This window comes from Mus musculus, chromosome 12, assembly GCF_000001635.26.
Source record: "Mus musculus strain C57BL/6J chromosome 12, GRCm38.p6 C57BL/6J".
NCBI classification, from domain to species: domain Eukaryota; kingdom Metazoa; phylum Chordata; class Mammalia; order Rodentia; family Muridae; genus Mus; species Mus musculus.
In genome coordinates this window covers 28,611,043-28,637,348 of record NC_000078.6, presented here as the reverse complement: position 1 = coordinate 28,637,348, position 26,306 = coordinate 28,611,043, and the positions used below count along the sequence as shown (strand labels likewise).

The 26,306-nt window shown below is 48.1% G+C and overlaps 2 protein-coding genes across 4 annotated transcripts in view; both read left to right on the top strand.

Moving 5' to 3' along the window:
- The first annotated feature begins 1,395 nt into the window (after positions 1 to 1,395).
- Rps7 (ribosomal protein S7) lies at positions 1,396 to 6,502 on the top strand. Its single transcript, NM_011300.3, has 7 exons — positions 1,396 to 1,493; positions 1,686 to 1,769; positions 1,862 to 1,933; positions 2,997 to 3,140; positions 3,517 to 3,581; positions 5,575 to 5,725; positions 6,156 to 6,502. The coding sequence occupies exons 2-7, from the start codon at positions 1,695 to 1,697 to the stop codon at positions 6,231 to 6,233; spliced, it is 585 nt and encodes a 194-aa protein (NP_035430.1). The 5' UTR covers positions 1,396 to 1,493; positions 1,686 to 1,694; the 3' UTR covers positions 6,234 to 6,502.
- A 7,388-nt stretch (positions 6,503 to 13,890) lies between these two features.
- The window catches only part of Colec11 (collectin sub-family member 11), a 29,287-nt gene continuing 16,871 nt past the window's right edge, over positions 13,891 to 26,306 (top strand). For 2 of the 3 annotated variants that reach the window (NM_027866.2, NM_001313978.1), the window contains exons 1-3: positions 14,019 to 14,115; positions 19,788 to 19,943; positions 24,415 to 24,486. In NM_027866.2, the coding sequence (NP_082142.1) occupies positions 19,811 to 19,943; positions 24,415 to 24,486 (205 nt within the window). In that variant the 5' untranslated portion in view covers positions 14,019 to 14,115; positions 19,788 to 19,810. Of the gene's footprint in view, positions 14,116 to 19,787; positions 19,944 to 24,414; positions 24,487 to 26,306 lie in introns of all 3 variants that reach the window. The other variant, XM_017315207.2, reaches the window with a different exon arrangement.

The following is a 26,306-nucleotide window of genomic DNA, read 5'->3' as shown; positions in this document are numbered from 1 at the left end:
AGGATTCACTTGGTTTTAGTAACCAGCTTCTAGGCTAAAACAGGCTATTCAACTACATGTGAATCAGGTGTGCTTGTATTGCCTGTCTAGAGCAGAGCCTCACAGGGCACATGAAGTTAGGGTGACAGTCAGCAGTGGTGGGCATTTCTTCAGTAAACATTGCTTTGATGAGTTTGTTGTTTCCCATCCTCAGATCTTTCTGACTTACTGTTCCTAATCTGTCTGTCTGTCTCTTTTTTTCTGACAATGCCCTGACTAAAGGAAATTGCTCCACTATAGAGAGTGCTCTCCCAGGGCTGTCTTCATTCTTTTTTTTTTTTTTTTTCTCCCTTTTGGTTTTTCCAGACAAGGTTTCTCTATGTAGCCCTGGCTGTCCTGTAGACCAGGCTGGCCTCAAACTCAGAGATCTGTCTGCCTCTGCCTCTCCCTCTCGAGTGTTGAGATTAAAGGTTCATTCTGTTTTAGTGTTTCTCACTGACCTGGCTTCCTTGCTCTCCCCACCTTTTAGGGCTTAACTGTCCCTGTTTTGCAGGTAGCCCAGGCAGGCAGAAGCCTGGCCTTCTACAGCTAACCCCACCGTCAGCTTCCGTTATTGGTACTCTCTGAAAATGGATTTTTTTTTTTTTTTTTTTTTTTTGAGACAGGGTCTCTATTGCAGCTCTGGCACTCGCAGACCAAGCCTGCCTTCACAGTGATCCCCGCCTCTGAATCCTGAGAAAAGGCATGAGCCACCATATTTAGCATTCTCGGCAGATGTTCAACAGGGCAGCTTCATACTTGTGAAGACAGGGGTTCCTGGACATGTTCTAGAATCGTCTGCTGTACCAAGCAATATACGTAAAAACCAGGAATTAATGACTATTAATTAACACTACCTCACTAATTTGATTCCCTATAGGAAGAGCTGAACACAAGTCTGATTCCCGCCCCAACCCCGTACCTCATTTTTTGATACATGGTTTGTATACGTAGCCCTGTCTGTCCCAGAACTCTCTTTGTAGACCAGGCTGGCCCCAAACTCAAGAGATCCGCCTGCCTCTGCCTCCCGAGTGCTGGGATTACAGGCGTGCGCCACCACCATGCTGATTCCCTTTCATTGTGTTAGCAGGAAACGCGGAGAAAGCTGGGGACTAATGAAACATTTGAAACGTCCCATCTTCGTGGGGAAGGAAGCTGCTTTCTTTCTTTTTCCTAGGGCCGTCCGGCCGCCACCACTCTGCCCAGGTCTCCAACTAGGGGAGCGGAGAATTTTCACCAACGGAGCCGAACGCTGACGACTACCGGGAACAAGCGAAACCGGCACGCTCATCCTCCCGCATTAGTTCCCAGTAGGGAACTATTTTCCGGTACACTCTAGGCGGTCCAACTCTTTTCAGAAGAGCTTCCGGTTTCCACCCACCTACTTCCGCTGTCCCCACCTCTTTTCTTCCGCCACCCGGATATGAGCCGTTCTCGCGAGAGCCGTCCCTCTTTCTAAGCCGGCGATCCGTCAGGTAGGTTCGCGGGCCGCAATGTGGCCGCGGTTTTTCGCAGAGTTTGGGGGAACAGACTCTTGGGGGGCGTCCGGGGCGGCAGAGCCTGCTCCCCGGGGTGGGATGCAGCGGATTATCCGCCTTGCGCCCGTAGATGGCCCCGGCTTTGGCGGCCCGCGCCCCAGGTGACCGGTGGCACCTTCCTCCCCTCAGGGTGAAGCCATGTTCAGCTCGAGCGCCAAGATCGTGAAGCCCAATGGCGAGAAGCCGGACGAGTTCGAGTCTGGCATCTCTCAGGTGAGCTTGTCGCCCGGGTGCCCCCCGCGATCGCGCTTGACCTCAGGGTCCCCTGACCCCCGGCATGGCGCCCACGTTCTCTGTCTCCCCAGGCGCTGCTCGAGCTGGAGATGAACTCCGATCTCAAGGCGCAGCTGCGGGAACTCAACATCACCGCAGCCAAGGTGAGCGGGGACCCCGGAGTGCGCTCGCTCGCTGCCCACGGGTGGTTGACAGCCTCTATTCCCGGGGCAAGAGACGGGAGGGCAGCAGACAGGGACTTCCAGTGCAGGCCAGTCTCACGCTTAAGTCCGTGCTGCCTTCTGCACTTGATTGCTGGACTTTTTTTTTTTTTTTTTTCTTTCCCCACTGACATTAACCTTAACTTTTTGGAAGTGTTTAGACCCAGTACCACTCGGTTGAGGATCAGTGGGTGTTTCTGAGTTTGGCGTTTGACAGGTGTTTCGTTTTTGTAAGTTAGTATTTTGCTTCTGTTAATGTACATGCACCTTGCGTGTTCCTGAAACTTGAATTACAAATGCTTGTGAGTGCTGGGAACTGAACCTGGGTCCTGTGCCCTGAACTACCACTGCTCAGCCACCCAGGGAGAGTGTTAATTTTATTGAGTTTTTTGGTCAATTTCATAGTGTTGGAAAGTTTTGAATTTGGAGAAGAGCCTTACATCAGAGATACCCAGGCCATGGTGAATTTAAAGTTGACCTTTCTAGATGGTTCAATCATGTTGGGAGATCCTGAGGTGGCACATGGCCAGAGTCATGGTCTGATCAGACTCACCAGACAGAATCTCTTCTAACCTAGGCTGGTCTCCCGACTTGGATTGTAGTTGAGGCTAGCCTTGAACTCCGTCCTCCTGCCTCTACCTCTCCAGTGCTAGGATGATGGACATATGGACATAGCTCTCTGCTGGCCTTTTGGTGTCTCTTGTAGAGTCACCGGGATTGTGCGATGGAGGCTCCACCTTAGAACCTCAATATGAGCGTCATGGTTTAACTTGCGAACCCCTAGGCTATGTCCAAACCACAGGAGAATGTTTGAGGGGGGAGTTGTTTGCTGGTTGTGGCAGAGCATATTAATCTTAGCACTTGGGACTACAAGGACTACAAGGACTCTGCCTCAGAAGGGGGCGGGTCCTTGATTCAGGTGGTATTTGGCTGTGAGTGGTGCCATTTGAATGAGGAAGATGGAGGTTAAGGACTGAAAAATGACACAGACATTTTTTCCTCCCAGGAAATCGAAGTTGGTGGTGGTCGGAAAGCTATCATAATTTTTGTACCAGTTCCTCAGCTTAAATCTTTCCAGAAAATCCAAGTCCGGCTAGTTCGTGAATTGGAGAAAAAGTTCAGTGGCAAGCACGTGGTCTTCATTGCTCAGGTATCCATCTGCTCAGTTGCCCCTCTTCAATTCCTGGGGCTTAAGTTCTGTTGGTGAGGATGCTGTCAGCCCTGTTGGTGGAAAGCTCAGCCTAGGGTGTTGGGGTGAGAGTGGGAAGTCTGCTGGTCTGGGAGTAGCAGGCTGGAGGGGCTGGTATGGGACAGTGCTTGAGTTCAGGATTGGCTTTGGTGCAGTGTGCAGGGTGAATGAAGTAGGGCTGATGGGAAAGAGGAATGCTGCTGGCAATTTGTGCTGAGTGGTGGGCTGTTGTGAAGGTGGCGACATGGGTATTTTTGTACTTAAAGTAGTTGAGATTTGTTGGCTTTATTATTAGCTCATTGTTTTGTGTTTATTTTTATTATAATTCACTTTAAAGAGGAGGATTCTGCCCAAGCCAACCCGGAAAAGCCGTACGAAAAATAAGCAGAAGCGCCCCAGAAGGTGAGTGTTCCGTTGCCTCGGCCATGCGCCCACACCTCACAGTGCCTCAGGACGGGGAGTCTCCTCATTCCCTGTGTGTTGGGATTCATTCTAGATAGAACGTTTAAGTGGTTCACATACATACACTATGTGGTGTCTGTTGTAAGTCACTGGTACCACACAGGTGAGGCTTGATTTATTCTGTGGTCAAAGGAGAAAGTATTTTTTTTTTTTAAGATATCTCTTTGTAGCCCATGTGTCCTAGAACTTACTCTGTAGACCAGGCTGGCCTTGAACACTGAGATCCATCTGCCTCCCAAAGGTTGGGATTAAAGGTGTGTGCCGCCATCACCACCTGGCTAACTATTTAGTTCTTAATTGGGGATAAAAATTTGTTTGTGGCTGAGGTGCTGGGATGGTTTTGTTGTGTGGCAGGCAGAGCATGGGTGGGTTTCCTGGTGCTAGGCTGACAAGGCTACATCATTGCTCTTTAAAGGTGATGGTCTCTTCACACATCAGTCATTGGACTTGGGCCTTCTGTTGATGCTGTAATTATATCAGACTGTCCCTGCAGACCCTCACCGCCAAAAGTGTGGTTTTTCCCTTATAACTGGTCAAGGAAATCTACTCTTGAGAGGTGATGCTTTTGAGACCGGATGAGCCATGGACTTCCTATGTAGCCAACAACAGTCTTGTGGTCAGGTACTGGGAATACAGGTGCACATCACTATCTATGCCCTGTGTGTTAATGGCTGCGGTGTTCAGTGACCTTAGTGATTTCTACTCTTGATGCCAGATCCCTGGCAAGGTGTCGTGGTGCTATACTAATGTCTCCAGATTCCAGCTTTGTTATGCTGGAATTTTGAGTTAACTCTTAACTTTGAGTCTGTTAGTTTCTGTTTTAAGGGAGCAAGCGTCCATGTTGATGCACCTACTAGTGTGGTAAGAGTGTGCTCTGAAGTGAGTAGTAGTGAGAAGCCGTGTGATGATCAGACGGTGCTTCCTTGTGAACACAGGGTGAAGCAGAACTCTTTTCCTTGGAATGCAATTCAGACTGAAAGCCGTAGCCCCAGTCTCCTCAGAGTTTGGAATCACGGGGGTTCCTGACTAGGGGAAGCTTGGCTTTTCAGTGGTGGAAGCGGCGTGCATTCTGGAGACTCTAGTTGGGTTCTGAGTTTAGTGCTTTTTCTAGGTCAAAGCTGTGTCATCATGAACAGCCACAGCTCCCAGGTGCCATGCTGCAGTCACGGACTATAACTGCTGGCACCCGTAGTGATCTCTTGGTACACTAGGGCACTTGGTAGGTCAGGTGTGTTAAATCTGTGGCTGGGATATTTCCACCTGTGATTATAAGTCAGTGGGTCATGGAGCTTGCCCAGCCTCGGGGAGGTTGGGATGCTCTGAGAAGCAAGAGCCCATTGGAACTTGTTCCTAATGACAAGGGCCAGTGTCATAGAGCTGTGATAGAGCAGTCTTTGGAGCGGTTTTGTTTGATCCTGATACATGAGGTCAGTGGCCTCTTGGAGGTCAGGGAAAGTGATTGAGAGGTTTTGATTAGGTGAATTACATGGCCAGCTTTTTTTTTTTTAAATACTTGAGCTGTGTGGAACTAAAAAGAGCTTACTGCAGATTAGAATAGTAAGGTAAAAAGGATGAGCTAACCCCCTTCCTGAGCTAACCCCCTTCCTCCCTCCCCTAGGTGGCTTGTATATGTGGATTGCCAGGTTGAGTATGGCTTTGGGAATCAGCATGGCTTGCTTGCCACTCAAAGCTTTTAGTCTCTGGGACACTGAATAGCTATCTGTTTGGAGCCAAATTGTATTGTTTTGAGACAAGGACTCCTGGTTGGCCTTGAAGTCATAGGGAATCCTGTCTCACTTGCTTAAGTGTTTGTGTCTTAGGTGTGAGCTGTCACACTTGGCCCCAGTTTTGATTTCAGGAATCTGGACTGTTTTTCCTTTTTATTCCAAGGGTGCCTTCTGCCAGGTAACTTACTTTGGTCATTTCTTTCCAGCCGTACCCTGACAGCAGTGCACGACGCCATCCTTGAGGACTTAGTCTTCCCAAGTGAAATTGTGGGTAAGAGGATCCGTGTGAAACTGGATGGCAGCCGGCTCATAAAAGTTCACTTAGACAAAGCACAGCAGAACAACGTGGAACACAAGGTAAGGGCCTAATTCAACAGAAGGTTATGGTCCATGGTCTCCATCATTTATCTGTCCTCTGTCTGATTCTGTGTCAGTTTTATGTTGGAGCTCCTTTAGAAACTGGAACACTTTATAAATTTACTATGAGATAAACAAGCTGGGTCTGTGGTCTCCAGTTTCAGGGAGGACAGATGGTATGACAACTTGGATGGATAGTGGTATAGTAGAATAAGGGAGCTGTCTTGATGATACCCGTTACTCCCTGGGTCCCCCCAAGTAGCTTGGTTTGAGAAGGATCAGGCTGTAGAAGTCCTACCTCAGTGTTGGGATTAGGCTTGTGCCCAGGTCAAACATTGCAGGGTTGTTGAATCGGAAAACCACACAGTACACTAGCTTTCAGGGCTATTGCATATTCAAAGTTAGTGATGAATTCTATCTTCTCTTGCAGGTTGAAACTTTTTCTGGTGTGTACAAGAAGCTCACAGGCAAGGATGTTAATTTTGAATTCCCAGAGTTTCAGTTGTAAAGAAAATGACTGAATAAAGTGTCATTCATAGTATTTGGTTGTAGTAACTTGTCAAAATCTCAGGGCCATGGGTGCACGACAGCAGTAGCTTCTTGAATGAACTGAAGTTTTCAAGAGGTGCCTGGAAGGTGAAAAACACACTGAAGCCAGTCATGTTGATATGGGGGCATTCTGCTGCTGTGAAACAGACTGGGGTTCACACCCACCTTGCGGGATTAGAACTTCACTGCCCTCCAACTTCTTTCTTTGTAAACAACTGTCCACATTTTATGTCCTATTCTGTCTTTCTTTGGAATGTGGTCTCACTGTAGTGCAAGCTGGCCTAAAGATGGTCTCCTGGGTTTATGGTCCATGGTCTTCATCATTCCTGTGTCCCCTGTCTGATTCTGCACAAGTTCAGCAAGTTAGGATTAGCAAGTCCCCGTCAGGGTAAATGGAAACAGGTGTGCTCTACAAGGTTAAGGCCTTGAGTGAGGAAGCTCCCAATACAGATGACAGCTGTGGGTAGCTGCTCCATTCTCAAGCCTTAAGCTATGGCCTTAATTATTGCTAGTTAAAAAAGGAACAGGAGGTATTGAATGCTGTGCGTGGCCCTGGGCACCTTTTATGTGGAGCAGCTCCTGTGTGCACTGGGGCAGGCTTTCAGGCATTTGGTGTGTGACTTTACTATGCTTCATGTCCCTGGTGGATATGTGGGTGTGCAAAGCATCTGTACAGGACTCTGTTCCCTGCCTTTTTCCTGTCGTCTGCCCTCCTTGCTATGGGAGCTGCAACTGTGGTATTGTTTCCTCTGCTCTGATACATCACCTCCTCAGCTTACCGCAGTCACAGCAGACATCTGCTCATGGTTCTGCAGTAGGCTGTAGATGCATGAGGGTGAATTTGGGGCTAGCCAGTGTTCATAGAAGGTCTTAAGCCAAAATGGAGCTGAAGAGGTGGCTCAGTGCTTGGGGTCTCTGGGACGTTCTTCCAGAGGACCTGGATTCTACTCCTAGTGATCACATGGCTCACAACTGCATCTGACTCAAGTTCCTGGGGAGCCGACTAATTTTCTGGCCTCTGAGCACCAGGTACATAACTGCTCATACATACACGCAGACAAAGCATCAATATACAAAAGTAATTCTTAAAAATAGCAACTACCAAGCAGAATGTGCCTGATGAATGTTGCTGTTAGTCTAGAAGCTGAGGTGAGCTCATCTTAATCTTTGAACCAGGAGCCTGTGCCCCCTGAGATAGATCCATTTATAAATATTTTAGAGGGTGACAAAGGTTACCCGGGAACTGGCAGAGGCAGTGTTGGGGAATATTGCAGTTTTAAACAGCTGTGAGGATGTTTGGGTTATTAAGTGGAAATTTCTAGTAAGACAGGATGTGAGTGTAATAATACAAGCCTCAAGAATATTGTGACTTTTCTTGAAACTTCACAGTTGATGTAAACACAGTCAAGCAGAGACTTCCAGGTACAGAATGACAAACAGTGGGAAGCCCTGTGTACCTTGTGTCCCCAACCTCCAGCTTCATCCTTCATACCCCTCAGTTTCCTCCAGCACTAATGGAGCTCAGACGGGGCTTCACCGCACTGACCTGCCTCTGCTTTTTACAGGTGGCCTGGAACTCTGAGAAATCTCATTTGCTAGCCTTTGCTTCAGTGGCTACTGGGGTTCAAGACATGAGCCGCCATGCTCGGCTCTGCCTCTAAGTATTATCTGTAGCCTGCTGGCCTTTGTGTGACTGCTGTGCTTTGCCTCCTGTATGCCCAGATCACAGTTAGCACTGGCCTAGGCTTTACAGACCTGGGCTTTAGTCCCAGAATGTGAGGTAAAGGCAGGAAGGTCAGCAGTTCAAGGTCATTAAAAAGTTATTAGCTTTTTAAACAGCTGGACATTACATTGCTGTAAAAGTTTTCAGAGTTAACCATCTTAAGAGGCAGACAGATTTTTGTGAGTTCTAGGCCATCCTGATCTACATCCTTCCAGAACAGCTAGAGCTACAGATGAGACCCTGTCTCAACCACAACAAAACAAAACTAGCATCTTGTCAATAAAGGCACCCCCCCCAAAAAAAAAAAAACCCGGTGGTGGTGGTGGTGGCGCTGGCGTACGCCCAGCACTTGGGAGGCAGAGGCAGGCCTGGTCTACAGGGTGAGTTCCAGGACAGCCAGGGCTACACAGAGAAACCCTGTCTTGAAAAACCCTAAGTAAGTAAGTAAAGACCCAGTAATAACTACTTTTATACATCAACACTTTAAAAAAGCTGGGCAGTAGTGGTACATGCCTTTAATCCCATCTTTCCAGAAGCAGATGGATCTCTGAGTTCAAGGCCAGCCTGGTCTATACAAAGAAACCCTGTCTTGAAAACCAAAACAAAATGGCATTCGGCTGTGTTCTTGTCCCAGCATTGGTGTGGAGTCAGGACAACTAGGAGCTAATCTTTTGTCCACTTATGGGTGGGTTTGTAATGCTCAAAACTGCTGAGTCATCTTTGTGGCTTATTGAACTCTGTGGGACAAGGACTTTATATATAGGCAAGACTGGCCTTGAAGCCATGTAGATCAACTGCCTGTGTCCATAGCACTGTGACTAACTGGCAGATATAAAATACAGGTATCTATAATGCAAAACTCTAGGTTTGATTCCCAGCACACTGTTCCCACAACTAAGGATCGAAATACCACAAATAGAGTTACAGAAACTATATGTGAACAAATCTAATGGAGTTTTTTCCACTAGAGCAATGTGCAGCGGACTCATGATCAATTCCTAACATTTACTGGCTGGCCCACAACTGTCTTAAGCTCCAGGGAGCTGATGTCCTAGCCTCAGGGGTCACCAGTCATACACATGGAAGGGGCATACATGAAGGCAAACACTATCTTTAGGAGAGACATGACCATATACTGATGAAGTGTTTGTGGTTTTTAACTGCCTAGTGAGAACCTCAGGAGCCCCCGGACAGTGCACAGGACACTGGAAAGTATATGAAGCACAGTTACTTCTGTTACTTTGATCATAAAGTTGGGTTCTTGGCTCAGCGGGTAAGAGCACTGACTGCTCTTCCCAAGGTCCTGAGTTCAAATCCCAGAAACCACATGGTGGCTCACAACCATCCCTAATGAGATCTGACACCCTCTTCTGGTGCATCTGAAATCAGCTACAGTGTACTTACATATAATATAAATCTTAAAAAAAAAAAAATTGGTGGTGGCACATGAGTTTAATCCCAGCACTTGGGAGGCGGAGGCAGGCGGATTTCTGAGTTCGAGGCCAGCCTGGTCTACAGAGTGAGTTTCAGGACAGCCAGGACTACACAGAGAACCCCTGTCTCGAAAAACAAACGAAACAAAAAATTTGGGTTCTTGAGGCCCCACCCCTCCTGGGGCTTCTGGCAATTAGCGATTGGTTGGTTATGAGGATCGTCTTATGTTTTGGAGCCACTTCTAAGTTAGCCATGCTCCAGTAAACAATGCCACCCAAGCTCATGCAAGCAACCATAAGTAAACTATGTTTAAAAATGGAAAGATTGGAGAGAGAGTTTTATGTCAGCTTGTCACAAGTGAGAGTCATCTGAAAAGAGGAAATAAGAAATCGCTTCCAAAAGATCCACCTGTAAAGCATTTTCCTAGTGAAGGATGGGGGAGGGCCCAGCCCATTCTGGGTGGTGCTAACTCTGGGCTGGTGGTTCTGGTTCTATATGAAAGAAGACTGAGCAAGCCAGTAAGCAGCACCCCTCCATGGCGTCTGCATCAACTCCTGCCTCCGGGTTCCTGCCCTACTTGAGTTCCTGTCCTGACTTCCTTCAGTGATGGACTGTGGTGTGGAAGTACAAGCCAAATAAACTTACCTCCCCAACTTGCGTGGTCGTGGTGTTTCTTCATAGCAATAGTAACCCAAACTAAGATAGTTGACTCATGGGTAAAGAGCACCAGCTGCTCTTGCAGGTGGGAGTTCACTTCCCAGCATCCATGTGGCACATCACAGCTGTCTAATTCTAGTTTAAGGGATCTGACATCCTCTTCTGGCCTAAGGCACTGCACACACAAGGTGCACAGACATGCCTGCAGGCGACCCTGAGGATCAGGCCTATTCACTGTGAATGTTTTTTCACAAGGTTGGAGGATGGGGACTGGGCCCTCACCTGATTTCAGTCCCATACAACCTCCCAGCCAGCTATATATAATCCTGCCATAATTGCACACAACATCAAGGGCCGAAAAGTGTAATATTATAGAAAGTAGTAGGCTAATGGACAGGAGCTTCATCTATGCCTCTATGGGGAAGCTGTCATCTGTGCTGGTGTGACTGTCTGACGCGGTGATGGCTTTGTCACCCAGGCCACTTCATGCTCTAATATCAGTGAGCCTAATATATCCATTGGCTCCACAGGTTGGACTTTGGGGTTGTCTTGGGAGCCTTATGAGGAAAGGGTAAATGTTTGTTTTGAGTTCCTGAAACAGAATTGTCAAAGAAGAACTTTTAAGTAATTTTTTTAAAAAAGATAAGTCTACCAGTGACTCAGTGGACAGTGTCCACTTTCCAGTTGCTCTCCGAGCTCATTTTAGTCTGACTTTCAGACTATATGAGGAAGCCACCCTGTGGTTTGTCATGCCTGTGACATGCTATCATGTTTCTCTGTTTGCTCTTTATTCCTAATGGTCACTGATTGGGTGACAGTTTTGCTAGGACAGTCACTACACCCAGCAAGGAGTCCTCTCTTCTGTAAATCAGTCTGTTGATTCTACCCCAGGGCTGTAAAGCAGCTAGAAGCATAGGCTAGTGTGAAGGGCTCTTGAAGGTTGAGGAGTAAGGCCAGTCGCAGCCCATATGGGGCTGCTGAGATGCTGCAGTAGACTTTCAGTGGTGTCCTGGCAGCCACTGTGAGACTGGCAGTGGTTCCCAAAGTGCCTCAACCTTGAGAATTTAATACAAATGAGAAGGTTCCCTCTGCCCAGTCATTAGGTCAGAAAACCTAGGCCCTGGAGCTAGAGAGATGGCTCAGTGGTTAAGAGCAGTTGATGCTCTTGCAGAGGACTGAGTTTGATTTCAGCATCCACATGACAGTCCACACCAGGATGTATCTCCAGTTCTAGGGGATTGATGCCTTTTCTGGCACCTGTAGGCACCTCTAGTGCAGGCTACTTGTGAGAACATCTGGGCAGGCCCTCTGGGCATCTGATGATGTCCCCTTTCCCATGCCACTGGCATATAAATGGTGTAATCCAGAATGTCAACACTGGATAGATATCTTAAATGGTTAAGACCTTTTAACTAGTTGGCAAGAACTGAGATTTTCAATCCCGCACCCTGGTCTTTCTGCTCCTCTGTATCCCCGAGTGACTAGGCTTAGGATAAGGGATGGAAGTGTCGTGCACTCTCCGGGAACTCAGTGATGAGGGCCTTTGGGGAGGTGGCCATGGTTAATGTCCTCAGGGACAGTGTCCCACAGATAGAGCAGCACGTCCAATGTGACCCCAGTAAGTTTCCCATCCAGAGCAGAGTGGGTTTCATGTGACTCTTCTATCCAAACTCCATGGTTATCTCAGAGAGATGTAAACAGTCGCTGGATTTGGGCCAGTGTTGTTCTGGTCAGGAATGGATGGTCTGTGGGGTCAGGGCAGAGGAAAGCAGTGGTCTGCCTCCAGCGGAGGAGTAGACAGTGCTTCCTGGTGACACCAGAGTACGCTTAATAATACAAGGGTCCTAACTTACAATCTACTCAACACAGGCAAGTTAAATTGCACTATTTTTGCAGTGGGGAGTATTTTTTAAACTGTTGGCACTTAAAAAGAAAATCCAAAAACCCTAAGGGTGGGCTGGAGACATAGGTTAGTCGACAATGTTTGCCTGGTATGTACAAGGCTGAGTCTAATACCAGTACCAGGGTGGGACTGAAGATTCAGAAGTGGTAGCTCATGTCATTCCAATATTAAGAGGCTGCAGCAAGAGGATTGCCTCTAATTTAAGGCCAGCCTGCGTTATGGAATATATTGCTTAAAAAAAAAAAGACTATAGCAGAGTATGGTGGCACATGTAATCTCCGTGCTTGGGAGGCAGAAGCAAGCAGATCTCTGAATTTGAAGCCAGCTTGGTCTACAAAGCAATTTTCGAGACAGGGTCATACAAGAGAAACCCTGTCTTGGAAAACAGACAAACAAAAAATATGACTTGGAAGGAAAAAATCTCTAGGCTTTCTAGGCCCTCTACCACCTTGAGGCAAAAGGGGGTATCTGACAGTTTGTTTGGGTAGGTTTTGGGTTTTTTGGGGGGGGCATTTTTGGTCTTGGTTTTTGGACAGGATTTCTCTGTGTACCCTTGGTTTGGCTGTTCAGGAACTTACTCTGTTGACCAGGGTGGCATGGAACTTAGAGGTCCGCCTACCCCTGCCTCCTGACTGCTGGGATTAAAAGCATACGCTACCATCGCTCAATGTTTGGGTAGGTCTTAGGAAGGATTCTTGGAACTCTTGGTTAGCTTTGTGTACTTCTGTGAACTTCGGAAATGTGAATGAGCTAAAGCCATTTCTATTGATTTTGAGGAGAGCTACATGAGGCTCTGTTTGAGAAACAAAACATAAAAGCTAAGCTTTATTTAGAGGAGATTATAGATTGACATGCAGTTGTAGAAAACATTCCAGAGGGTTCCCTTGAGCCCAGTTTCCCCAGTGGAAAGTCTGGCACAGCACTGCAACCCAGATTCCAACATAAGCAGGCCAAGCCATGTCACCCTTGAGGCACACAGTGTCCTAGCCAATCACTGATCTGTCCTTGATTTTTATAGTTTTATCACTTTAAGAGTCTTATATGAACAGGTTGTAAGGGCAATATGGCTGCAACATCACACACTCCATTGATCGTGAAGTTGGTTTGACTGATCTGGCTTCTTCCCTCATGGATCTACAGAGTTGTCCTGAAGCTACACGCCAGCAGTACAGCTTCCCTGATGGAGGACGACTGTTGTTTCTTTGAGGGTGTTAGCGTGCTTGTGCTCCCCCGATCAACCTCCTAACAGGCTCTCAGGAGTAGTTTGTTTGTTTGTTTGTTTTTGGTTTGTTTGTTTGTTTGTTTGTTTGTTTTTCAAGACAGGGTTTCTCTTTGTAGCCCTGGCTGTCTTGGAACTCACTTTGTAGACCAGGCTGGCCTCGAACTCAGAAATCTGCCTGCCTCTGCCTCCCAAGTGCTGGGATTACAGGCGTGCGCCACCACTGCCCAGCTCTCTCAGGAGTATTTTATAGATGGAACTCCACAGTGGGTAGCTTTTGGAGTCTGTTTTGCTATAGCACAGAACTCTTGTTGATCTCTCCAGCTTGCTGTGTGGGAATGACTTGTAGTGTGTGTGTGTGTGTGTGTGTGTGTGTGTGTAAGCAGGTGCATGTGTATGCAGAGATTCATACACAGTCTCAGTATGCACTCCTACCTGGCTGGCCTTGAACTTGCTACATAGTCTAGGCTGGCCTTTAACTCACAGCAATCCTCCTGCTTTAGTCTTCAGAATGCAGGGATTACTGGCATGCACCCCCATGTTTGGCACATGCACTTATTCGAAGAAAAAGAAAAGAAAGCAAAACAGGAAAGAAAACCAAAATTGAGAGAGAATGTTTGGGGTGGGGTTGGCTGGGCTCCCCAGACACCCCTTTGGCAGCAGGGGCCGAGTTCCCACACTCCACAGGGCCCTGCAGGACAGCTGATGGTTTCAGGCAGGAAGCTCTTGCAGATAAGGCTGCAGCCTCCAGCAGATTCGCTGGGCTGTCTGACATCCCAGGCAGGGTTTCTCTCTGAGCTGGACTGCAGCTGGTCTCTGTAAATAACAGCCATGAGGCTCCTTGGAGCAGTGTCTCTGCCAGCCGGTGACTGTCAGGACAGCTCCTTCGCCTAGTGTGCATCCAGGTAAGAGATGCTGCCCCAGGACACTAGGCCAGGACTGGACAGGTGTCGAGCACAGGCAGGAGGGCAAATTTCCAAACAGGGCTGGAGGGTAGACCCAGGCTGTGGAATTTGGCAAAGTGGGATTCAGTATCCTGGAGTTGATCAGTAAGTTAGACGCTAGAGTTCTAAAATTTATTTAGCTCAGAGTTAAAGGTGGAATCTTCGAGAAGCCAGCAGAGGCAGATTCTGGTCAATCAGAATGATGGAAATACAGTTACTCAGGTTATTTAAGAGCTGGAGTTTGCATAGATCATTTCTAACTCCAACCTGAGAGAGTGACATACTCCAGGCTGGCAGTGGGCAGCATTTATGGGTTGACAGCTAAGAAAGCCCTGTTCAGGGACCTACAACACCAAGACATACTCAGCTGTGGTTTTAGGTAGTGTGGGGAGGGGACCAGGAGGGAGGTACACTTCCCTCAGGGGAGCCATCTAACAGTGGACAGAGCCTCCCAACACTGGAAAGGGGAGTAACTCCAAAGGGCAGTTGCTTGTTGTGCCCTGACACCAGGCTTTGGGACTAGCTGCTGTGTCTGAGTGGCCCCAGCTAGCAGCTCCATATTAAAATGGTCAAATTTGTAAGCCATTGCTTGGCAGAATGGAACTTGATTTGACAAGCACTCTTGCCTGGGAGAGCAGAGCTCCAAACCTTCACATTTGGTTTTCTCTCCAATCTTGAGACATCTGTGCCAAAGACGAAGGAGAACAGGCAGATGTCTCCTTACCATGGTGTTGGTAAGATCCTCCCTGTAGCCTCATGGCGGGGGGTGGGAGTGTCACTTTAGGACAGAGGAGGCTTCCAAATGACAGTACCGTTCGCAGCAGATAGTTCAGAGTCTGCAAGATCCAGGGCTTCACTGTAGGTGTTTAATGGACACGTCATGATGTGTTTGGCTACTGTGTTTCCCCCTGGCCTGCTGCCAGTTCATTCTTGTTTCTTTTGTGAATTCCACATTTAATCTCTCCCCAGAAAGCTGTCTCTTTGATGGAAGTGGGGCCCCAGTCTTTGGGCCCTGGCTAAGAGATAAGGATGTTGTTTTTAAAAAGATTTTGGGCTTGCTGCATAGTCTCCGTTTATAAAACCAAATTCCTTTCCTGAGAGGCAACGGACCAGAACACAAGCCAGTACTTCCTGGTGGACATGGTACCTCCCCCCACCCAACCTCTATGTGACCACCTGCCCTGTTCTGGGCCAGGTCTGGGGCAGAATCTGAGAAAGTTGGAGGACAGGGCCCCATCACACCCACTAGCTTAGATAGAACTGAGGGTAAGGACACACAGGCAGGAGAGTCAGTGAGAGAGGAGGAGGAGCCAGCTCGGGGTATTCTTCATCTCTGTTCTTCCTTGTCACAGCTTGTCTGCTGTGGCCTGATCTTTTGTAAAGCCACACTTAGGACTTTCATGGGATAGAAAGTGATGACTGTCTTGCTGGATGCCTGCTGTCTCTGGAGGAGCGTTTGTTTCTATGGAATACATTCCTGTGCCATCCCGAGAGCATGGAGAAAAACAAACATCTGAGCAGTTTTTAATCTAACCGACAGAGGGTGCAGCAAGGGTTAGCATCGCTTTGATTGATTGATTGTTTGTTTTCATGGGGTCTCCTTTCATAGTGTTGGCTGGCCTCAAACTCACAGGAATCCTCTCTGCCTCTCATGTGTTTGGCAGGGGCCACCATGCCCAGCCTTTTGAGTTGTTTAAAAACTATGTATGTGTGTCTGTGTCTGTCTGTTCCTATGTGCATGTGTGTACAGGTGTCAGTGGGGGGTAAGAGGCAACGGCTCTCCTGGAGCTGGGGTTACAAGCATCTGGGAAACAAACTCGGGTGCTCTTCAAGAACAGTGCATGTTCTTAACCATTGAGCCATCTCTTTAGCATCATTCTCCACCCCCACCCCCCACCCCGACATTTTTGCTTGTTGGACCTTACTATGTATCTCTGGCCTTGAACTCACGAACTTCATATTCTGCTTCCCAAGTGCTGGCTGATGGTTGTGTGCCACCATACCCGGCTTATTATCTCCTTTGTAGCTCTACAGAAAAGGAAGCTGCTTAGGTAACAGGGGAGTGCTGTTGAGTTAAGAGCACTGTGGGGGAAGCGTGCTTACCCACAGGCTTTGCACTCCCTTGTTTCCTAAATTGCTGGAAATTTCAGGACAGCGACAGCAGAGCAATAATCCATGTGTGACAACCCCTGGGTCTGCAGAGTCCCGTGTAAGCTTAGCATTATATTTCTCATGCATTTATGCATGTAGCCATGTGTAGGTAACTCTTAAAAATGAGAAGCTAGAAGGGCGTCTAGACAGTGTTCTAGCATGCGCATCCCTGCTGGAGCTGAGCTGTGGGTACCCAGGCCTCTCTGGAGAGTGCTGGTTCCTGTTCATGGTGATTTTTCTCAGATCTCTCTCTCTCTCTCTCTCTCTCTCCCCCCCATCTCTTCCCCCTCTCGCTCATAGGCGTGTGTATTTTCACCCCACCCCACAAGCCTAGCCCTGTGTGCCATCCTCTGCTCCCAATCCTGATTTTGCAGTCTGCCTTGATTTGTTTTTCTTCTAACTAAAAGCAGAAGATCAGTAGGAGCGTGGTGCTGTCACAGGCTACCATTTCCCCTTAAGCCCTTCTTCATGCAGTCAGGTTTTCTGCCTGTTGGCTCCTCATAGCTTTTGAGGATTCGACTCTTGCAGGAATGAGCATCTCATTAATTAACCTCTGACTGCCAGAGCTTCGTGCTATCTCCCTCCAAGCATGGGTATGCATGCCAAGGACCAACGAACGACATTGTCAGAACGACATTGTCAATCACCAACAGCTCAGAGTCAGAGTGAGGGAGGTTGGAGAGTGGGAGCTGAGCCTCAAACCCCAGCCTCCTAAGACCAGAGCAGTGTTGAGATCAGCAGAGCCTGTGCTCTGCAGGTTCAGGACTTTGTCTTTGTGGTTTGAACTAGACAAGGTCTTCCTCCCCTGAGTCCTTGAAGGATGGAGGCGGCTTTCCATTATATACCTCTGGACTTTCAGCAAGGTCCCAAGGCATAAAGTCAGTGAGAGTGAGTGCAACCCTCTTGGTTTATACCATAAGTACTGTATCCTTCAATCCTGCTCCCCCATCCTTAAGCTTCACCTCTGCTTATGCTTTACCCTTCAATGCTAACTGCACCCTCCCGTTCGTAAGCCCCACCTCTGCGTAGGTGGGTAGTTATTCTCTACTGTCACTGAGCCTTTTCTTACATTGTCTCTTGTGGGGACTCTTTTCAGAGCCCAAGGAGGAGTTTCAGATGGTGTCCAGTCACACTGCAGGGACAGTTGATGCATCACCAGGTGCAGCTTTTATGTCTGTGGAGCTCTTGACTCCACAGACTTTGGGGAGAACTCATCGTTGGGAGCAACTGTAGTAGGGCCTTGGTGTTATTAAAATGGGTGTCAACACAGGCAGATAGGGGGCTCTGCAGGTCACAAAGGCTCCTGGGACTTGATCTGTGCCCTCACTGCCTTGCTCTGTTCTCTGTGGAGAGGTGAACAGGATGATCTCACTGGCTGTGTATGTTCGTCCCTTGCCTCTGATGACTGGATGGCTGGTGGGCTAGTCAAGGTGGGCAGCAGAGCATCTTGAGCTTTGAGTTAAGAGCTCCGCCCACCCAAGTTTTGTAGCTTGTTAGCCATGGGAGCGCCATCGGCTTCTTTGACTGGAAAGACAAATCTAGCCTTGACCCCTCCCTCCCCCATGCTTTCTCTTCTGGGTAGCTCCAACACTGTTCTCCAGAGCCGTAGCTGGCCATGACCTCATGTTTCCCATGGAATCCAGTGAAAACCAATCAGCCTTGCCTCCACAACACACCCCAACTATGCCTTTCTTCTTCGCCTCTGCCATTGTGTCCCCACAAGCCCATGCTACTGCATACTGTGGTCTCCTTAGTCTGGCCGCCTCACTCCCATTTATTCCAATAAACACAGGCCCCAAAGAGGAGCCAAGTGGCTCTCTTACAAAGCTATGTCCTGATCAAAAGCTTCCATGTTGTTTTGAGAGACCCCCCTCCCCAAAGGTTTCACAGTGACATCAGCCCTGCCTATTCACTCTGTTCGGGGCGTGGGGGGGGGGCTTTTTCTCCTTTGTGCTCACAAGGCCAGGTAACTTCTCCCCAAGCTCCATTCGTGCAGAGGTTGCACCTCTTGATGCTTCACCAGGACGCCCCTCCCACCTCCCTATTCCCCATTCCCCATCCCCCACTCTGTCTCTGGATAGCAGCACATGCATGTCCAGGCAATCTTGCCCTGCCTCTATTTTCAGGGGAAGATTGCTCTTCTTTGCTGCCTCTGGTTTATCTGTCTATCCCTTTGCCTCTTTTTAAAAAGATTTCTTTGTTTTCTTGTATGTGTACACCTCCATGCGTGTATGCACAGTGCCCACAGAAGCCAGAGGAGGGCATTTGGTCCCACTGGAGTGGGAGATTACAGCACCATGGGGGTCCTGGAAACTGAACCTGGGTCCTCTGCAAGTGCAGAGTACTCTTATCCACCAAACCATCTCTCCAGCCCCTGTCTGTCTCCTTTGACTGGTGTCTTAGTCAGGGTTTCTATTCCTGCACAAACGTCATGACCAAGAAGCACTTGTGGAGGAAAGCGTTTATTCAGCTTACTCTTCCACATTGCTGTTCATCACCAGCAAAAGTCAGGACTGGAACTCAAACGGGCCAGGAAGCAGGAGCTGATGCAGAGGCCATGGAGGGATGTTCTTTACTGGTTTGCTTAGCCTGCAATCTTATAGAACCAAGACTACCAGCCCAGAGATGGTCCCACCGACAAGGGGCCTTTCCCCCTTGATCACTAATTGAGAAAATGCCTTACAGTTGGATCTCATGGAGGCATTTCCTCAACTGAAGCTCCTTTCTCTGTGATAACTCCAGCTGTGTCAAGTTGACACACGAAACCAGACAGTACAACTGGAAAGGAACTTTTTCTCTACTCCAGCACCTGGAACCATGACTGGCAGAAGGTTGGCACTTGGAAATATTGCTAAGTGATTGACTGACCCAGGGAATAGGGGCTGGGAAGCATCAGCGGTCTTTTGGGATAGATAGTGCTGATACCATTGTGTGGCTCTGATGCACCAAGGGGAACCCCCTCCCCCAGCTTCCAGACCCAGTTTTTAATATATCCTTCTTTCTTTTTCTCTTGCCACTACTGTTGGCCTTTCTCATTCCCTCTTCCTTTTCTGCTTTCAAGCCATGAATCTCTGTTTGTACTCAGCTGTCCCTGGCCCCCCAAAGACCCCAGTCATGCTCCAAGCTCTGCAGGAGGTTCATGTCTTGCATAGGGGTCACTGTCTTCTTCGAGCCTGAGTCTCTGCCATTAGGATACGTTGGAACTTCTGGGCAGGCCTTGTGTTCAGTGACTTGTTCTCTAAGGGAGGCTGGTCAGTGCAAGTGACCTCCAGCCAAGGCTTAAGGAAAGAGGTCTGAGCACACATGGTGCTCTAGCTGCCTGGGAACTTCAGAGACTCTCAGTGGAGATTGGTAATTGGTATGTGACCAAGCAAGTGAGAGAGAGGCATCAAAACTCAGTGGAGATCGCATGACTGGGGCCTGCTGTTTGCAATGCATTGTCTGATCAGAGCCTGTCACTGTTTATGGCTTCCTTCTTCTAGGAGTCGGTGTCCTGCCTGCACTCATGATGATGAGGGACCTGGCTCTTGCAGGCATGCTGATTAGCCTGGCTTTCCTGTCCCTGCTGCCATCTGGATGTCCTCAGCAGACCACAGAGGACGCCTGCTCTGTGCAGATTCTTGTCCCTGGCCTCAAAGGTAATGGCTTCTCTGCTGCTCTGGCTTTACCTTGCTCACATCTCTGGGTGTCTCGGTTTCCTGCATGGCCTGGCACTTTAGCACACACTCACAAAGACTGGCTCTGGACCAGGTAGATCTTGGGGAATCTGCCCATCTGTTGGGCCTTGGGATTCCCTGACTAGGAGACCAAGGTTCCATGACATTTAAACTCTTTCCAGCCAAGAAACTGTGGATTTCCGGTTAGCGATGTATATGCAGCCCAGCCTTCTCCTCAGGAGCCTTGTATTAAGGCCCACTCCTGTGGTCCTCTCCTGCATGAGCCAGACTGCTGAGGTCAGCCGGCCTCTTCCCTTCTCTCTGACGCCAGTGTTTACATCTCACGGCTTGCAGAAACATTTGCAAAAAGGACAAAAGTTCAGGGATGCCGGTGGCATTTATTCAGCTGACACTGAGTATATCCAAGTATTTCACGCACTGCGTGAAAATGATGGACATAGCCCTTCATAGTCGGGTCAGGTAGTGCCAAAGCGTGACCTGGCCGAAGGTTTTGTGTTCACAGATCTAGATCTGATTCGAGAAGATGCAAATGGTAAATCAGTTCTATGAGCAAAGAGGAAACAGTGCTATTGACAGTAGATGAGATGGCAGATGGAATGTCAACCTGTTCTGATAGAAAGATGACTCCTCAGCACTCATGGGGGAAAAAAGAGGTCTGTGTAGCTGGGTTCTCTGTGTGAGTGGAGAGGGTCACAGAAATCTCATCCCAGTTACATGACATTCTCCAGGGTTTGTTTATCAACACAAGTAAGGAGCCCCTGCCACCCCCCTGAGCTCTGAGCAGTGCTGGAGACATCGTTGATCTTGATGGCCGCTTGAGGGTTTGTTTCTTTCTTTCTTTCTTTTTTTTTTAAAGATTTATTTACTTATTTATTTATTATATGTAAGTACACTGTCACTGTCTTCAGACACTCCAGAAGAGGGCATCAGATCTCATTACGGGTGGTTGTGAGCCACCATGTGGTTGCTGGGATTTGAACTTTGGACCTTCGGAAGAGCAGTCGGGTGCTCTTACCCACTGAGCCATCTCACCAGCCCCTGGGGGTTTCTTTCTAAGGCCTCCAGGAACAGCTGGATTTAGACTTAAGCTTCTTGGGAAGGTTTCCACCATCTTGGGTGGAAAAACCTTTAGAGGCAGAGGTCAAATTTCTTTTTGATAAAAAGGATCTCACTTTGAAGCCCTGGCTAGCTGGGAACTCGATACATAGCCTAGCCTGGATTAGAATCACCACGGAACTCTGCCTGCCTCTGCCTCTGGAGTGCTGGGATCAAAAGTGTGCTCCATCGTAGCTAGCAAAAACAACTTTTAATGATAAAGTAGTTTCAGGACATAATGTAATCATGGATAGATTTGAGGAACTGCATTGGGGGAACTTCAGAGCTTGGGCATGTTTTTTGGGGTCAGTAGTGGGAAGCTCAGGGGTCTTGTCCCCATCTACCCACTGTGGGTTACATGGGAAGGTTCTCCAGGAGAAAAACACTTGAGTGAAGAAGCCTTTCTGATATATATATATATATATATTTTTTTTTTTTAAACAGGCCCTGTGTGTGTGTGTGTGTGTGTGTGTGTGTGTGCACGCACAAAGGTGTATGCTTGTGTGTGGAGGCCAGAGATCAGTCACTGGTATTGTTCCTTACTTAGGCATATCAACTTTGGTTTGTGAGCTAGGGTCTCTCATTGACTTGCTGCCTACCAATTAGTCTCGTCTGGCTAGCCAGGAGCCCCAGGGACCCGCTTATATGGAGTTTGGGGATCAACTCCAGTCCTACGCTTGCTGGGGCAAGCATTTACTGACAGTTATCACCCCAACCCCACGCATCATGTTTTAAAATGTCCTCACTGGTGTGTTATTTCTCATTCCTACTCTTGCACATAACCCCTCACCCATTAAATTTATTAGTTCTCCAGCATGACCTTGGGTGAAGCTGAACTTTGCCATGGGATCTTAGATGGGGGATGGGGGATGGGGGATGGGGGATGGATGGGTTAGACATTCCCTAGCTTCCCCTTCACACCAGGGACAAAATTCTTGTAACAGGTGAGCTGAGAGGTTCCTGGTTTGTTTGGGAGAGGAGGTGAGCTGGGAATCAAGATGAACAGCTTTTAATAAAATCAGAGACAGACACAGGATGAAAGGGGAGGTCGGGTAGAAGTTGTGCGGTGGGCTTAGTGAAATTCTTGCCTTCTTTTTTTAAGAGGCAGGGTTGTCAGGTAAGTGACATTGTGGTGGATGATAGTCTAGTTCACCCAGGCTTACCCTAATCCAGGTAGGGATGAGGGACCAAAGAAGCTGTGGTCAGGCCCAGAGCCTGTCCTTGGCCTGTCACTCAGCTCTCATAGGCCATGTTCTCACTTATGCACATCCACCTGTCTGCCTCAAATGAGTGACAGCCACGCGCAAACTCTGGGAGCTTGCTAGAAAACTTCCAGAAAAGCTGGTAGGTGTGTCTAGGGTTGCCTCTCAGTGAACAGTGCCGATGCCTCTCCCGTGGTGGAGGCCTTCCTTCAGCGACCAGAGATTTCAGCCCCGCGGAGAGAAGGGCTGTGGTAGCTGCTTACTGTGACACACATCGTGATGCATGTACTAGGGAAGAAACACGTCTCTACCCTTACCCATCTTTGGTCTCTGCAGCCGAGGGTTTTGCTGTTACTCCTCCATGGGTGACCATGTTGTCCCCTGTGGTCCAGGCCCTCAGTCTATCCCTGGCAGGCTCATCTGGACAGCCTTTGCTTCCCTTCAGCCTGTGCTGACCTACGTCTCTTTCCTCTGCTCTGGCTGGCTGCTTCCTGCTCACTGCACAGCTTCAGCTTACAAGCCACTTCACTAGGGACACATCCGATCTGAATCATCCCGTGTCACTTTGGCTGAAGTTTGTGCCTCATCCCATCTTATACCCTATGTGGCTAATGAGACTTCTCATGTCAATTTGACTTAAAATATTTTTCCTCCTGGGTAGCTCGCAGAATGTTCTTTGTCGGTGGTGTTTCTTCTGCAGTGTCGCTGACATTTCTTTGCTATTTGGCCCGGATTTTTCCCGAGTGGGTCTCTGCAGGCTTTTATTGTGTTCTTGCTTTTGCGCCCCCCCCCCCCCAATCTCAGTCTTGGAAAGTGCATCTGGCAGCTCTTCACAGACTCTCAGACATTCTCTTTCTCTCTGCTCCCTGGAATTCCTATGAGATGGGCTTGGGCATTTATGAGGGTTTTTTTTTTTCTTTTGGTTTTGTTTTGTTTTGTTTTGGTTTTGGTTTTTCTTTTCTTTGACCTCAATTTGATAACTTCAAAACAAAACCATCTAGGCTTTGCAGATGACTGTTTCTTAGCGAGGAGAACTCCTCACGCTAATGTTTTGTCTCATGGGAAGTGAGTGAGCCCCTTCTTCTGGCCACTGTTTTCTAGCTGTGAGGGTGAATTTCAATCAGAGGGTCCCAGTGGGCTTGCTGTCATGCTCATTGCCGTACATGGCCATGTCTCCTGTCTCTCTCTCTTTTTCTCCTCCTCCTCTTTCGTCTCCTCTCCCTCCTCCTCTTCCTCTTCCTCCTCCTCTTCATTCTCTTCTTCCCCCCCTCCTCCCCCTCCTCCACCACCATATTCTCCTCCTCCTCTTCTTCCTTTTTCTTCCTTTTGTGACAGTGTTTTACTCTGTAGCCTTCCTTGGCTAGCCTAGGATTCACTATATAGACAAGGATGTGTAGATCAAGAAGCAGAGACAAATAGATCTCTGTGAGTTTGAGGCCAGTCCTTTGGTGACTTTCTGTCTTTTAGGAAGGAAAAAGAAGAATCAAACTCGTGTTGTAGGAAGGTCATTTGGTAAGGGTTAGAGAATAGGTATGGTCCTCCGATTCCCTGTGACCCAGCTCCTTCACCCCCATAGACTCACCTTGTCAGATATGCTGACTGCTTATTTATACCTTTGTCTCTTGTACCTGGCCATTGAACCCCCAAACATGAAGGGCATACTTTATTGATCTCAGGAAGTCCACATGGAAGGCCAGCATGAGTGCTCCATGTGTCATGCTGAGAGGACCAGGAGACACCCTGGTTTGTTCTCCCAGCATGTCACCAGACTACATGATGTTTCCCTGGGGGCCACCTGATACATTCCTCCTCACTTATCCTTATGGCTGGAGTGCTGTGGAGAGTCCTGTATGGTGGGAAGAAGATTGGGAACCAGGCCAGAAGGGACAGTAGAGGGAGGGAAAAGTCTGTTCCCTGAAAAATGAAGCAGCGTAGGGAACATCCTAAGCTTAGACCTGGGCACTCAGAGCTCTCCCTGGAGATGCTGGTGGCAGCATGCAGTAGGGTGGACAGGGAGTCGGGCCAGACTGGCTGTCCTATGGGTGAGAGCCTTTCTAGTACTTCTGTATGGATGCATAACACCATAGCCCTGTCCTAGACAGACCGTGCCTAAACAGATATGACTTCTTCCACAGGGGATGCAGGAGAAAAGGGAGACAAAGGAGCCCCAGGACGGCCAGGAAGAGTCGGCCCTACAGGAGAAAAAGGTATTCACTGTTCTAGCCTCCATGCGGAGGAGGTGGCTGGAAGATGGAGGGGACAGAGATCAACTGAGACAGAGGTTATCGAGGGAAAGACACAGTGCTGGCCTGCAGGGCACTGAGAAAAACACTGTGCTCTGGAAACACAGTGATGACTCCCTGAATGCCAAGATTCAGGATCACAGCTGTATTAAATGAGAGTGCAGCCGTGAAGGAAGGGTGGGAGGAGGCAGGGCACAGGCAATAGTAGCTGACGCACCTACGGAGCAAGCAGACACAGAGCGAGCAGACGTGGCTGAGTGGGAGTGGTTTCCACTTTAATATAACAATGTGATTCTGCCTGTGGGAGGCTGGTGAGACTCAACTGTATATTTAAAGGAGTTAAAGTCTGTGTGTGAAGGAACCAGAACATGCATGCAGAGGGATAAGAACATGTGTGCATAAGAATGAAGGTACACATGTAGAGAACCAGGCTGTGGATGTTGGGTAGCCACATCACTAACAAAAGGGAGTCAGGATATGCATCGAAAGAATCAGAACACTCAGGAACTAGATGACCAAGGGAAGGAGCTAGAGGGTGGACCTTCTCCAGTTTATGTACATGTATGTAATGGAATTTGAACATACATGATTACACGTAAAAGGGCTTCCATAACAGCAGGTGCTCAGTGTGTGTGGTTGTCATCTGTAGGATGGCGTCATCTTGACTACTTTGTATTAAATTTTAAAATGCTTTACTATTTTTAATAAATTATGTGCATATGTATGTGTCCGTGTATGGGTTTGTGCATATGAGTGCAGTGTCTATGTGCCACACTCAAAAGCTTGGCCACAGTCCTGAGGCAAAAAGTTTCATGGAAACTGGTCTCTTGGGGTCTTTGGCATCCCGAAGTATGAATGTGGTCCAAATTTGTCCTTGTGATAGTCAGTGTATGGGTTTGTGCATGTGAGTGCAGTGTCTATGGAGATCGGAAGGGGGTGATGGAGCCCGTGGAGCTGGAGTTATCTGCAGTGTCTATTGGGCTTTCTCGAAAAGCAGCAATCACTAGTTTTAAAATGATTTATTTTTATTATTTCAATTATGTGTGTGTATGTATGTTTGTACGCATGTGTGTATGTATGTGTATGTGTGTGTGCATGTGTGTATGTATGTATATGTGTGTGTGTACGTGTGTGTACTTGTGTGTCGTGTACGTGTGTGTATATGTATGTGTGTGTATGTGCAAGTGTGTATGTATGTATGTGTGTGTATGTGTGCATGTGTGTGTGTGTGTGTGTGTGATATACACATGAATGCAAGGGTCCACAGAAGTAAGACATGTCAGATTCCCTTGGAGATGTGGTTCTGGGCAGTTGTGTGCTATCTGATATGGCTGCTCCTCAGGAAGAACAGTGTGTGCTCTTAACCACCATGTCTTTGGTCCCAAGGCTTTGTTGCCTTTTATTGATTGATTGATTGAGACAGGCTCTCACTATGCAGCTCTAGTTGGCCCAGAACTTGCTATGTTGAGCAGGGTGGTTTTGAACTCACATAATTCTGTCTACCTCTGCCTAGTTTACATTAAAAAAAAACATTATTAAAAGCTATATAGCCAGGCAGAGGTAGCACACAAATTTAATCCCAGCACTCGGGAGGCAGATGAGACGGATCTCAAGTTTGAGGGCAGCCTACACATTGAGTTCTAGGACAGGTTATATAGAGAAACCCTGTCTTGGGAAAAAGAAAAAGAAAAGGAAAGAAAAGGCTGTAAAGAAAAGCATTGTCAAGCTAGGTGTAGTGGCGCATGCCTTAAATCCCAGCATTCTGGATGCAGAGGCAGATGGAT